General features: G+C 44.8%; 1 protein-coding gene across 1 annotated transcript in view; it reads right to left on the bottom strand.

Annotated features, from left to right (window-relative positions):
• T265_01120 (hypothetical protein) overlaps nucleotides 1-12,114 on the bottom strand; it is a gene marked incomplete at both ends in the record, with an annotated part of 17,891 nt that extends 5,777 nt beyond the window's left edge. Inside the window, one exon of the mRNA XM_009165081.1 lies at nucleotides 11,973-12,114. Coding sequence (XP_009163345.1) covers nucleotides 11,973-12,114 — 142 coding nt within the window. The remainder of the gene's footprint in view (nucleotides 1-11,972) is intronic.
• Nucleotides 12,115-12,328: the final 214 nt, after the last annotated feature.

Here is a 12,328-nt window from a genome sequence, read left to right as displayed (position 1 = left end):
CTGGACTGTTCAGCCAGATTAGCCTGACTCCACATAAAAATCGCAATTTCGCAAACCAGTTAATTTTGGTGAAATTCATTTCGGCTCAGAGAGCTGGTCACAAGCCGTCAAAGCAAATGCTTTGAGCCGCCGTTTTGTTAAACAGGTAAATAAATTTATGTATGAGAGTTCTTATCTCCACATTTCCTCATTTTCTCCAAAGGCATGTGCCATATAACTCTGCCTCCCTTAATTGTTTGCCATGAACTTCGCCACAAAATTTTTTTCGTGGAAAGGGGGCGTGCAACTAGTCTAAAATCTTGCTAAAGAGTGTTGTCTGCCAAAGGGTTGCACGACTGGGGTACTCAGTGCTTGCCCGCTTCTTTTTCCGGTTGCATCACTGGTGATTGGCGTGATCTGGAGCTTACAGATCAAAAGCCCAATGTTGTGCCTCGTACGCCATTGTAGCGGACCGTTTTCACGGTGGCCAGGAAATTACCACCGTTCGTTCCATCTCACCTGAAACTTTTTGTCCGAGGCAGCACACTTTGAATGTTGTTTAACCTTTGTTACCCATAGTTAGACTTCTTCGTGTGCCCCGCTTTCATTTGCATATACAGAAGGTGTTTTCCTAATTTATCACTACAGTACGATGAACAGTTTCGTGCTCCCCACTTCAGCCTGATTTGTAGCTTCATTAAAACTCCATCTGCCCCATGGTAGCAAAGATATGTCGTAGCATGTTTACTCGATGTGCATTTCCTCCAAAGAACTGCCCATGTCTTTCAGCGGCTATCCTGTGTGATTACACTGTTTACCACCGCCTTATATTCAGTTTCATGCTACTGGCAGAATACTGGTAAAGCGTCTTGCTTTCGAGGAACAAATACCTCATCCGCTCTAAACGAAACGTTTGCGTGAGTGTCAACAGCCCATTTTTAGCAACATAATTCACCCGTTGATATACTTTTCTACCCTATGTTTCGTTCTCGAAACGAGTGATATTGCGTTAAGCGATAAGCGAAGGGCGCCTGAGGCAACTTTGTTGTGGAACTCTGGCGGCTGTGAACAGCGGACTTCCGAATTTTACACACGCACTGTGGCCACGTCAATTCAGTTAATTCAATTTGATGTCGTTCAGTCCAGGCATATATTATACGTACTGTGTTTCTCGTATTTGGCTTTTCGCTCTCAAATTTGTGTTAAAAACCGAGTTGCTAAAGTTACTTCGCCTCCTGCGTTCCAGGCGTCATTAAATTAATGACCACAATTTTTGACCAAAACTGGTGAGATCGAATACTGAACATTTTTTATATGTGCACATTTGATTGCTTATGTAAGTTCGGTTCGTCGCATATGCCACTTTTGCTCCTGGTGACCATAAGTCTGAATTTTCCGGGATATAATGGCTCGCTGAGTTCTCAAATCCACGACTGGTCAAAGATTTTGGACGTCGAATGTATATTTCTTAGGCGACTTTGCCAACCGATAAATTCGTCAGAACACTCAAATGGCAAATGGTCAATAGAAAGGAAGTGCGGTTCGTCTTGGAATAATGTGTAACATAGCGGGGAGGACGCAAAAATTCACACTTCCGGAGAGAAACCTTCATAAAATCTCAGAAAGTAAACGGCTTTTGGCGATGATCGTGCCACAACACCCCCTTCTCTTGAGGGAAAGTTATCAGCGGGCCATTCCATGGTTAATTTAGAATGGAGCCGTCTAGCGGCGGCAGAGATCTCTCCATCGAAGATTTGTGTCCAACGCTCACGCGTTATGTATCCACTCTACAGGTGTCGCATCAGGCGTAATCGGCTGCTGTTAATGTCGAGAAAAATGCCAACCGAAAGTTGCTGCTGGTGGTGTTGATTTTTGAGCCATGTCTAGTTTCTGCTTAACGCAGACTTCGTAACCGAGGCCTAGCGGCTTAGTCTTGGCGGATGGTTTCGCGCAAAAACGCTCTTAGAGATTTGAGCGGTAGCTCTTTGAACAAATTGACGAGACGTTTTGCTTGAAAGTTTGACTGCGAGTCTTACGGTGAAGAACGGGCATTAGTTATTACATTTCTCCGACAAAACTCTTGGAATCAACTGGGGTTGAACTGTGATCCAGTACTCAACACGAAAATCTCCAGCAGCCATGCTAGCTGGACATTTGAGAAATGAGTTGCATGGTGTTGATTGTCATAGGCGGGACAATAGGAACAACACCCGGTCTATATGAAGAGGTAGGTCACGCCATCAGTATGGCCAGCATGGTCATAATGCAATCCGTACCAGGATCGTTTGGCCGGATGTCGAGCGGCCAGCGTGGAGATTCCCTTAAGGTTTGTTGATATTGTTAGCAGTCTCTGACACTCTGAGATGTCACGACCCATTTGCGGATAGTAAACAAAACAGCGGACAGTTGCTCCATCCGGTTAATCCCAGGATGTCTTGAATGAAACCGCATCAGGTCTCAAAGTACTAAGGGTCGTGTCACCACGACACGCTCTCCAAACATGAGCGATAGACGAGAATCACATTGAAGGGAAAGGGGGTGAGGACTGTCGTTCAGGAATTTTGTTGACCAACGTGTCCTGAGGAACTGGACGCCCGTCGCATTGTCAGATCAAGCTAAGTCTTACTCAGGATGTCCGGCAGTAACTAGTAAGACACGGACTATTTGGAGCAATCGCTAGCTGTCTCAGTCAACGATGAACAGGGATGCGATTGCAGTATCCTCTTTTGGGGAAATATGTTGGCCGAAATATTCTGTGGGGCGATATTTCATGTCGAAATATTAGCCAAGTAAGGTGAGCGCATAAGTTTGCAGATAATTAGCCGAATGATCAAGTACCACAGATTTCGAGCCAAAAATGAACAGCAAATATGTGTCTAGTTAAAAGAGTGAATTGACGGCCTTATATCGTCTTGTGCAACCGGCGGATGACAAAGACCAGCCCCAACGCCCTCTTATCAACTGGAACACAGCGTTGTTTCGCTAGGGTTATTGACCAGGATGCGAGCATGATCCACTTCTCAGTTTTTTTGTGATACATGAAGAATGACCGCAGTGAAATTATAAGCGGAGGAATCAGCTACCACTACATTCGGCGGCTTGACTTCGTTGTACATCAGTAGTAGTTGGAGCTGAACATGGACCTGAGCTGGCAAAGAGCAGTTTCACATGCTTTCGACCCAACTCATGTCCTTTTTTAGATGGCGACTAGCTGGCGGACGGACGCCGCAGTTCGAGTGGGAGTGCCGAATGACATTCGATGAGACTTTGGAGAGGAGAGCGCAGTAGAATTTTTGGGAGCTGGTCTCTTGTGAATTGCACGTGCGTTCCCTGCATTGAGATATTGACCCGAGGCATCAAGAATGTACCCTAGGTAACTACCGGCCGTTACGAAGGGCTGATACATTTCTGGACAATTTCCTGGATGGAGCTAACCACCATATTGATTCACATGCGCAATTCGTCGGGAATGCTGGCAAAAATCAGCATGTATGCGGCCACAACTGGAATGCTGGGAAGGATTGTATCCGTCAGCTTTTGGAATATCAAGGACAATCTTACCGCCAAAAGGTAGATGATTGTTTTCGTATGCACCCTTGAACATCTTCGTGGACAGCAGAAATCGGAACCCTGGTGCAAATTCGATCTGCAATTTTGCACCGGCCAGGTCATTTTTGGCGAAACAACTGTCATGTTATACGTTTGTCAACATTTGGTATTCGGCTGCACTGAAGTCCAGCGTCAGAAAAAATGTTGTTCACAACGGTTACGTAAGACATCCCAGTTTCTGGAAACTTAGGAGGCTTAAAGCCGCACACGAAAAGTTGGGTTTTAAAATGGTCAGTTTTGGGAAACTTTCAAGTAAAATGAGTGCATTCACGCTTGACAATAACAGCCTGTTTCCAAGCTTCGTTTGATTTGCTCACAACCAAATTTGAAAGGCGGCCCCACGTATTAAACACGAAAATCCGTTCCTCAACAACTTGCACCAGAGTCCGAACTGTGTCATCAGAGCGCCTCTCGCATACATTTCACGGAAGGATCAGATGAAGTACTTGTTCAACTATGTCAGGCAAAGTTTACGAAGCATGAGCCGGACTTTTCGTGTATCGTCCCGCGCGAAAAGATTGACTCGGAAAATGGCCTTGCAGCGGCAGAGCACGTCTCGAACGTAACGCGGGAGTCTGAATCCCTACGCTGTGCCATTCGCAATTCCGTTGACCTGCTGACCCGGTGCTTAAACTGACGTATCCCTTGCAAGCATTTCGATAAGCTTAATCTCTTGCTCTAGCAGTGCTTCTACTTTCGCGGGATCTAACACAAGTGGACCAGAACGGAAATCTGTTCCAAAATGTTACGTACTCTGACAGGTAACTTGGACAATAAATTACCAGACAGATAGATATTTGGGTAAGGGTATCGAAAACAAGCTGGTATGCAAAGCAGTGAAAGGTTTTTTGGAACTTTCGGGAGAGTTAATACAAACTGTTGTCGCAAACTACTTTGCCACTTCGAACAGCTGGCCGTTAAGTGCAAATTACTCTTTAAACTTGCAGTGCAAACAAGCTCATAAACTCTATCACCAGTTCTTTGATTAACTAGGCCAACATGGTAAGATTTCCAAATGTGTAGCAACGGTTTCGCATTCCTGGCAAGTCAGCAGGTCAAGCGCGAGTTCATGCTCGCTTCCCGTCGTTTTCCCTGAAACCGTGAATTCATTGGATAGCACCCACAGCTTCTTGTGGTGCAACTACCAACATACCATGCGTCTACCCATTCAGGTTCTGACACTGAAAACCATTATCCAATAGTGCACGGGGCACTGAGCGGCAATCACGTAATGGTAGCATATGCTGCTTCATCCCGTGGCCGCTTGTAATCCCGGTTGCGTGCTCGTTCTCAGCAAAACTTGACCGGAATTCTGCGATTCTCCACAACACCAAGAATGGTACATTCGTCATTCATCGTGCAGTAGAGGACATATATAAATGTACCCATTTTACATTCCAGACAGATTCGCATCTAAAAAAACGTTCAGCAATAAAATAACAGTCGGTCGGCAAGTAAAGGGACTAAAACAAACAGCAAACAGCTTACGGGGCAACTTTAAATTGCAGTGTCGTAGAGATCTAAGATTCGTCCCTTACCCACGGCCACCGAGCTCTATGTCACTCACATGCCGGTTTTCCATGCGCATTCCTGAGGATTCGTTCAGACAATGTGACCAAACAGTGTCTGATGTATGACACTGGCAGCCTGAGAAAGCGGATGACCCACTCTAATGATCAGGGTTAACACCACGCTGAACCACCGATGCGCAAATATGATACGCCTGCGTCGTAGCGCTTTTGCCGAAGATAAATCATTGGAGGTGACAGCTTCGTTTCAACTGTGGTCTGCCAATCGACAATATTGTTACTCACTACCGTCGTTTTCTAGGCCCGCCTCCCCCTCACAAAGCTCACAAGTCTGATTATCTAACGGTCAGGAGGGAAGCCTTGAAACGATTTTGCATTGGACCAGACAACAGTATCACAGCACAGCGCATCAGTTTTTTGACTCCAGTAGGAGTGGGTTTAAAACACGTGCTTGTATATTATAATGTTAGCAATGTTGCTTCAAAGCGCAAGTCAGAGTCAGAAGAAAATAACGGCTTCATCATAAGCGCGAATGCATTCTGGTCTCTTCGTGGTGTGAAACCGCCAAAGAAACTACGTTCATAAGTCTGCGTACACAACGTTAATATTGTTCATGATCATTGTAGCTGAAATTTCACATACTTTCTTTTTGAGGATTTTCAACAAAGAAAAAGATCACTTGAACTGAACAACGGTTTTTCCTGTTGCACTAGTGGAATCACAAGCACTAAAGCGTCAGGAAGTTTAAGTAAGTCTGGTGTTTCTTGAGCCTTAATATTAAGCATCAGTGGCAACAAACCGCGACAAAATAAACCTCCACTGGAAAAGTTAACGTGTAAGTGCGGCTCCACAAAGATTTTGCCCCATAATTATCGCCCTCTGGAGTTAGCTGTGGAATCTGTGAGTAACGCCGACTTCCTACTGACATTTTGCTGGACCAGTCTTTTTTATTTAAGAGCCTCAATGACTCGGTCGATACGATGTAAAAGTAAGCTGCAAAATTTCCTGTCTGGAACATACGTAATCATGACGCCGAATGAGACATAATATCTTCGCCTTTAAATTGAACCATTACCTACTCCCAGTTGATATGGACAGGCACCCGTTACTTGTGTACGTGAGCTGTAGCATGGTCAACAACAGCTTCAATAAGCCTGTTTAAACTGGGTAAGAATTTTCAGTTTTATGTTTTTCTGCTCTTTATATGCACCCGTAACGTCAAATCATGTGACATCTTCCAGGAACCGACCGCGCGCCGTCTAGCATTTGACATCATTTGAAATGAAGGACCTTGTTGCCATTAAAAATGATCCTAAAAGCCACCAAGTTACAATCAAGCCGTTTGCCGATGAATTTAAAATACGGTCATAAATCATATAAAGTTTATGGCAATAGTTGCAGCTTAAATTCAGTTGAAAAGTTACGGTGACTGCAGTATATATTTTGAAGATTTTACGCTCTTCCAACCGGTTACTAATTATCAGGGTTATTGAGTGGTCCTACACTGATGGCTACTCTGAGTCACCCTCCTTGCGGTACGAGAAGACACGCTCACGCATCCTTCCAAGCAGGCGGAAGATACCATACCAAACATACTTGAAGCAGTGATCCGATTATGTATTTTGCATCAGAGTGCAATCCATCAGATCTTCGACAACTTATTATTGCCTGCCTCTGACATCCATCCATTTTAAGCCAATCACCTTCCGCTAAGACGAAGCATTATATAGTGTCAAACACGATTTCTTGATTCAGTGTATTTGTTGACCTGGAAAACTTTCTCATTTGAAACACTGCCCTAGTGAAAAAGTTGTAGGGAGCAGTGTACAACGCTAGGACAATGGTAAATTAACAGAATGCTGTGAGAAAACGCGTGGTGTTAACTTCTGCGTGACATCATACGCCAGCATGCCCATTGTCACATCAATTAATTGAAAAAGATGCGCAAGCTCTGATGCCACCGAACCCGTGTGAAAGTAAAATCAATTCGGCGACATGCGTACCACGCAGCACCATTAGGTTGAAAAAAAGAATGCTGGTGTTTTCGCTTCCGCTTCCATTATTAAGCGTTTGGTACTTACAACTTAACATCATGACTTCACCATAGATCTGGAAACGATACCCAAAAGTGCAGAAGTGCAAAACTGCGGAAAATATAACTTTTTTCTAACTGGCGGGAAGCGTCATTTTCGAACCAAGCTGACAGGCTCCTAAAACTGTCTTAGCTCCCAAAATATTTTGGACACTAATGCCTAACTTCTGATAAATATAAGTCCGGGTGAAATCGTTGTTCTCTTGCAGAACATTGTCTCGAACCCCGGAGGTGACGCGCCTCCATGAGGCTGGTCATCTGCGTCATCCTGCGTCTTCCGATACTTAGCTTAACACACCTTTGCGCTTTCATGAGTACGTTCCAGCCTTACCCATCATCACATACCGCCTCACTCTAACCCATCAACATTATAAGTAGAGTCTTCTACGGCGAATCCCTGGGCCTGGTTTGATGCCAATAAGTTAAATGACCTGTGTGGTGCAGGATCATACCTCCTTCCCCGTTGCGCTCTTCAGTGTCACATCGCCGATATGCGGAGTTTATCCCAAGATACCACCTTCTCAAGTCGTGTGGTTTTGGAAGCCACTGAACATAATATAGTTGCCTCCAGAAGCCAGGCTCATGCTGTTATCATTCTCATTTACCAAGTAACTTTTCATGAGGAAGCGCATGTTGTCTCGCCTGTCTCAAAAACAGCACACATCCCAGCTTTGGCGTTTACTTCCAATTGAGATTCAAGCTTTCTGATTCCTCAAGAAGGACCACCCCACCACCCGTACCCTATATTTCACATCTGGTTCAGCCGCACGGCCCAGTCATGGTACTTTATCTGGACGAACTGTTTTTGTTGTTGTCGGTATACCTCTAGGAGAACAGCCTCAAAAGAACCCTTTTTTAGAGCAGCTTCCATTCAAATGATTGACGATCTATCGGCGTCTTCGACACAAGCTTTTAGTTGAAACATAATTTCTTCAGCTTCAGATGATTTGTTCATTAGACACAGAAATCTAAAGTGACACGTCCATTCCTCATGATTTTTTCAGAAAAACACTCGGCTACCCAAGTCCCGAAAGTCGGCTTTGGTCCATAACCACGCAGCATCCATCGGTGCAACCAACTGCGTGCAAGAGCTACTTCCCCCTGAAACGGATCCTTTGACAAATATGGCCAGACAAACACGTACGTCGGCCAGCTGAGTCACAGGTGAGTCGGCTCTCCAGAGTTGCCATCTCTTGTCTTAATAAGCCTTGTTTCTAGCCCTGGCTCTAGTCTTAACAGTATTCCGGGCAGATGTATACCCTTCACGACTGTTAGCCACCGAAAAGCTCCATGCCATATCGGCGCCTAAAATCTGCATTTAATCCACTGACACAGTGCTGCACACCTCGCGTTTGTCCCTTCCCACCAGACAGTCCGCAAATCAAGCCTACACATCCCGTCCTCGGGACTCCCATTCAAATTTCTACAACTATACTGCAAGCTCACTCTTATCAACTTTCTCCGAAACCACCCGCGTTGACGCAGCTTCTTCCTTTGATACTAAATCTTTCCATCATCTGCACTAGTGAGTCTACTGCACGGCTACATATCTGTCGCCTACTTGAGTTTTCCAAGCCCCTTACAGCTAGCCACATCCCGAAGAGTCAAACACCTTATAAGGTCTCACAAGCGATGCCTAATTTGCCTGTATCTACAATAGTTTTGCCGGTATCGCAACTCATTTTACAAATATGGCTTGTATTTACCACGTCTTCTTTCCTGATTTTGATCAGGTGATCGCGATTACCTACGGAGCTTGAAGACCACCTTGCAGTAATACCAGACCTGGGGGATGAGATTTTACTCCACGGTTAAGGTCGTCTGTGATTTGACAACAAAAACGTTACGAACGTGCACTGGATTCGTGCCATACCCCATGTTTCCATTTAGATATGGCTTGAATATTTTATACCAGTATGCCCATATCTTTGGGTCAGCGGCGGGCTTGAATTTAGGGTCGTTTAATACTTTCTTCCTCCTATTCTGGCTTTGGCTGTCAGGCAGCTTACATCCATCCTTCTATTTCAGAGCCTTTCACTGTGCATATGTTATCGTGTTCATGTCCCATTTAATCCATCAGGCAACCCATGTATAGGAATAGACTTAGCTTTGAAGCCGGCCTCAGCTGTTGCACGCAATATTCATCTACTTGTTGCAGTTTGTTCTTTGAATTGATCCTGATTGATCCCGAAGGAGTTGTTTTGTTTTCATTTTACTTCAGAATAATACCTTGAAAAGACGCGTGCCGTAAACGGTGTTTCACGTTTTTAGATTTGATTCGATCGGCGAATCACATGAGGTTGTTCTTGTATAGCCTTAGTGCTAGTCGTTCGGTTGTTGCAGTTGACAGTGTCTGTCTACCGCTACCGCGCTTCATAGCACTCAACTATTGAGTTAATTTTATCTGTGATAACAGGATTGATATATGTGAGCAATTCAAACTCATGCGTGTATATGTCATGGCATCGTGAGCCTGGAAGATGTAGTGGTGTTGCCTGGGACTAGATTGTGACGTTCACTTCGCACTATGTATACAGCTGGTCGAAATGTCACCTTGTTAACTGCAAGAGCACTGTGCTGCATTAATGGAGGACAGTATCAGAGCTGATCAAGGAGTCAATTCAGGAGCCTTAGGATATGCTGGAGGCCAAAATGCGGTGGCTAGGTTTCTTCTTGACAGTGCACAGCTGATCATTTTACGCGGCCGTATTTTGTATTCTTACGGCCAAACCGCCGGTACACTAAGACTAACTTTGGAGAACCTCAAACAAGTATACGAAGCGAGATAAACTGCGTCCTTTTTGTCTTCAAAGAAAACATGCAACTTGGATCTGAAGGACAATGTCCAAATATATATCCGTGAAGGTAGGCTCCTATTGCACAGCGAGAAAAACTAACAGGGCATCAACATGCAGATGGTAGATATGCAAGGTTTCAGGGGCAACAGGCCCCGTGTATTTGGGATGCAAAACTGTCAATGTCGCCGACCCAGACTATAGGTGACCATGTGTCACATTTCGGATTTCAGCTCAAACATGATCCGGATAGGTCGTGAGTTGGTCGTCACATTGCAACCTCGCGTTGAACCGTGGAATCCGAACGCGTCTACTGCCGGAAGACAGTCTGGAAGTGGCAGTGATTTCTGTGCTCTTCCCGCCAATGAGCAAAGTGTTTTTGCTAGTTGATAACCCCAATATTGCCAGCCAGCTGGCTCAGTCGTTGACCTTATTAAGCAATCACATCTGGCAAGAGTGACCATGCTGCCCCTGGTCGATCAAACAATCCGAATAACAATCCTTTGCGATGTGACAAAAGCAAATGCAGTCATAGTCCGGGGAGCCTGCAGTGTTACCAAAAGCGATTCAATGGGGATTATGTCAGCGTTAATTTTACGCTAGAAAAGCGTTATCTGGAGCTCTTATTTAGGATTCTCCCCTTCCGAAGATAGGGTTCTCACGGATGATCAGACGGAGCCGTTGACATTTGTAGCATCGTCCGCTCAGACGCATGGCAAGATATCGAGGCCTTGTGTGGGTGGAAAATTCAAAAAGAAATTTCAAGGCCATTTTAAGAGCACATACACTGTGATTAAGCGGTTGAGGAATATTTGGATGGAAGCTGCCTCCCAAGTATCATATTAAAGTTACGCAATTCGGGGGTTTTCTCACTATTCAAAAACGAACCTGCAATAAACTGAAAAATGTCCGAAGTATTTTCATTTCTGCTTCTGAGTTCCATAGTAAACCCTAAGGTTGGTCGTGTATGTGAAATGATTTGACAGAAACTGATGCTATTCGGGAGATATCCGGTTGATTTTGTATTGACGTACAAGAAAATTCTTATATTAGGTCAGATGATGGTGCGTGTCATCTCTGAAGGTGTGATGGGTTCAAGAGTAAGTGCCGTGCATTATTGTCCATGTGTTTTCAAGCGAGAGGTGCCCAAGTATAAGCTTCCCAGGTTCTTTCAGCAGACCCCATCTCCTTTGGCGCCAGTGCAGCTTGTGGGTACACGTGGCACACATAAGTAATGTTTGGCGGCAATGACATCAAGTTTATAGGCGCTGTAAGTTGAGACAAAGCGTATGAGTACTCTGACGGTGTAAATTGTCAGCACGGTTATTACGTGCGAGTTTGGGTGTTGCTCCTCCAACTCAGAAACAAGCTACCAAGGATTGAATTATGAGAATATCATTCAATCGGAGGAACGGGTCTGTCGACAGTGCAACCGGGATAAAAATGGGGTCATTCATAACTATGTGCCTGCGATCTCAAATGATCGGAGTTTACGGCTACATCAAAGTTTTAGGCTCGATGACAAGCTTTGCCTAAGTACGGTCGTTATCCCAGGATTTGGAAACTAGGATGCGATCAATCGCTGTTAAAGCTTTCTGGGGTTGTTTCACACTTGGTTATACAGTGGAGCTTGACATCGGATAGAACTGGAGGTATCTCGTAAGAGTTTCATTTGCCTAACCTGATTTTGCCGACGGAGCCGAGAGCTTCTAACCAGGATGACTAAATACAGTTAGCAGCTCTAGAAACACTGGCATTTTGTTTTCCTGGGAGCTGAACAAGGGGAGTGATTGAGCGTTCTGTGTAAAGTAACAGGGTATTGTAGCTCGGATCCCGGTGATTAGCTTCATTCAATCCCTACTGAACGCGCAAAAACGGATCGCACTATCTAAAAGCTATAGCACCTCGGGAACTAGTGTTAGAAAGTAGATCGTATGCATCTAGCCTACATCTAGCGTCTTTGCTCACCGTGTATATTGGTGGATACTACCATTTCATCCCCTTGCCATACGTCCCAGTTTTCCATCCTTTTCTCGTATACCGACTGCCCTATTTCGGCTAATTCTGGCGAAGATGGTTTACCTCCTTCACGTGTGCTGTTTGCACACATGGCTAATTTATTGTTTCTGTAAATTCGCAGTTTCATTTGCACAGAGGTCACCCTGGGTGATATATATTTTGCCGTTAAACTTTGATCGCATTTTGATGCCTCTGACGCCAAACAAATTGAAGGTGTTCTCGCTAAACTTAAAACTAGGGCCACCTGCATGCATTTTCGGGAGGGCCCGTTCAAGCACCCGTGGGCTCAGTTGCAGTATCAGGGC

Source organism: Opisthorchis viverrini, assembly GCF_000715545.1.
Source record: "Opisthorchis viverrini unplaced genomic scaffold opera_v5_12, whole genome shotgun sequence".
In the NCBI taxonomy this organism is placed as follows: domain Eukaryota; kingdom Metazoa; phylum Platyhelminthes; class Trematoda; order Opisthorchiida; family Opisthorchiidae; genus Opisthorchis; species Opisthorchis viverrini.
Note: the sequence above shows the minus strand (reverse complement) of the source record. Positions and strands in the feature narration are given on the sequence as shown.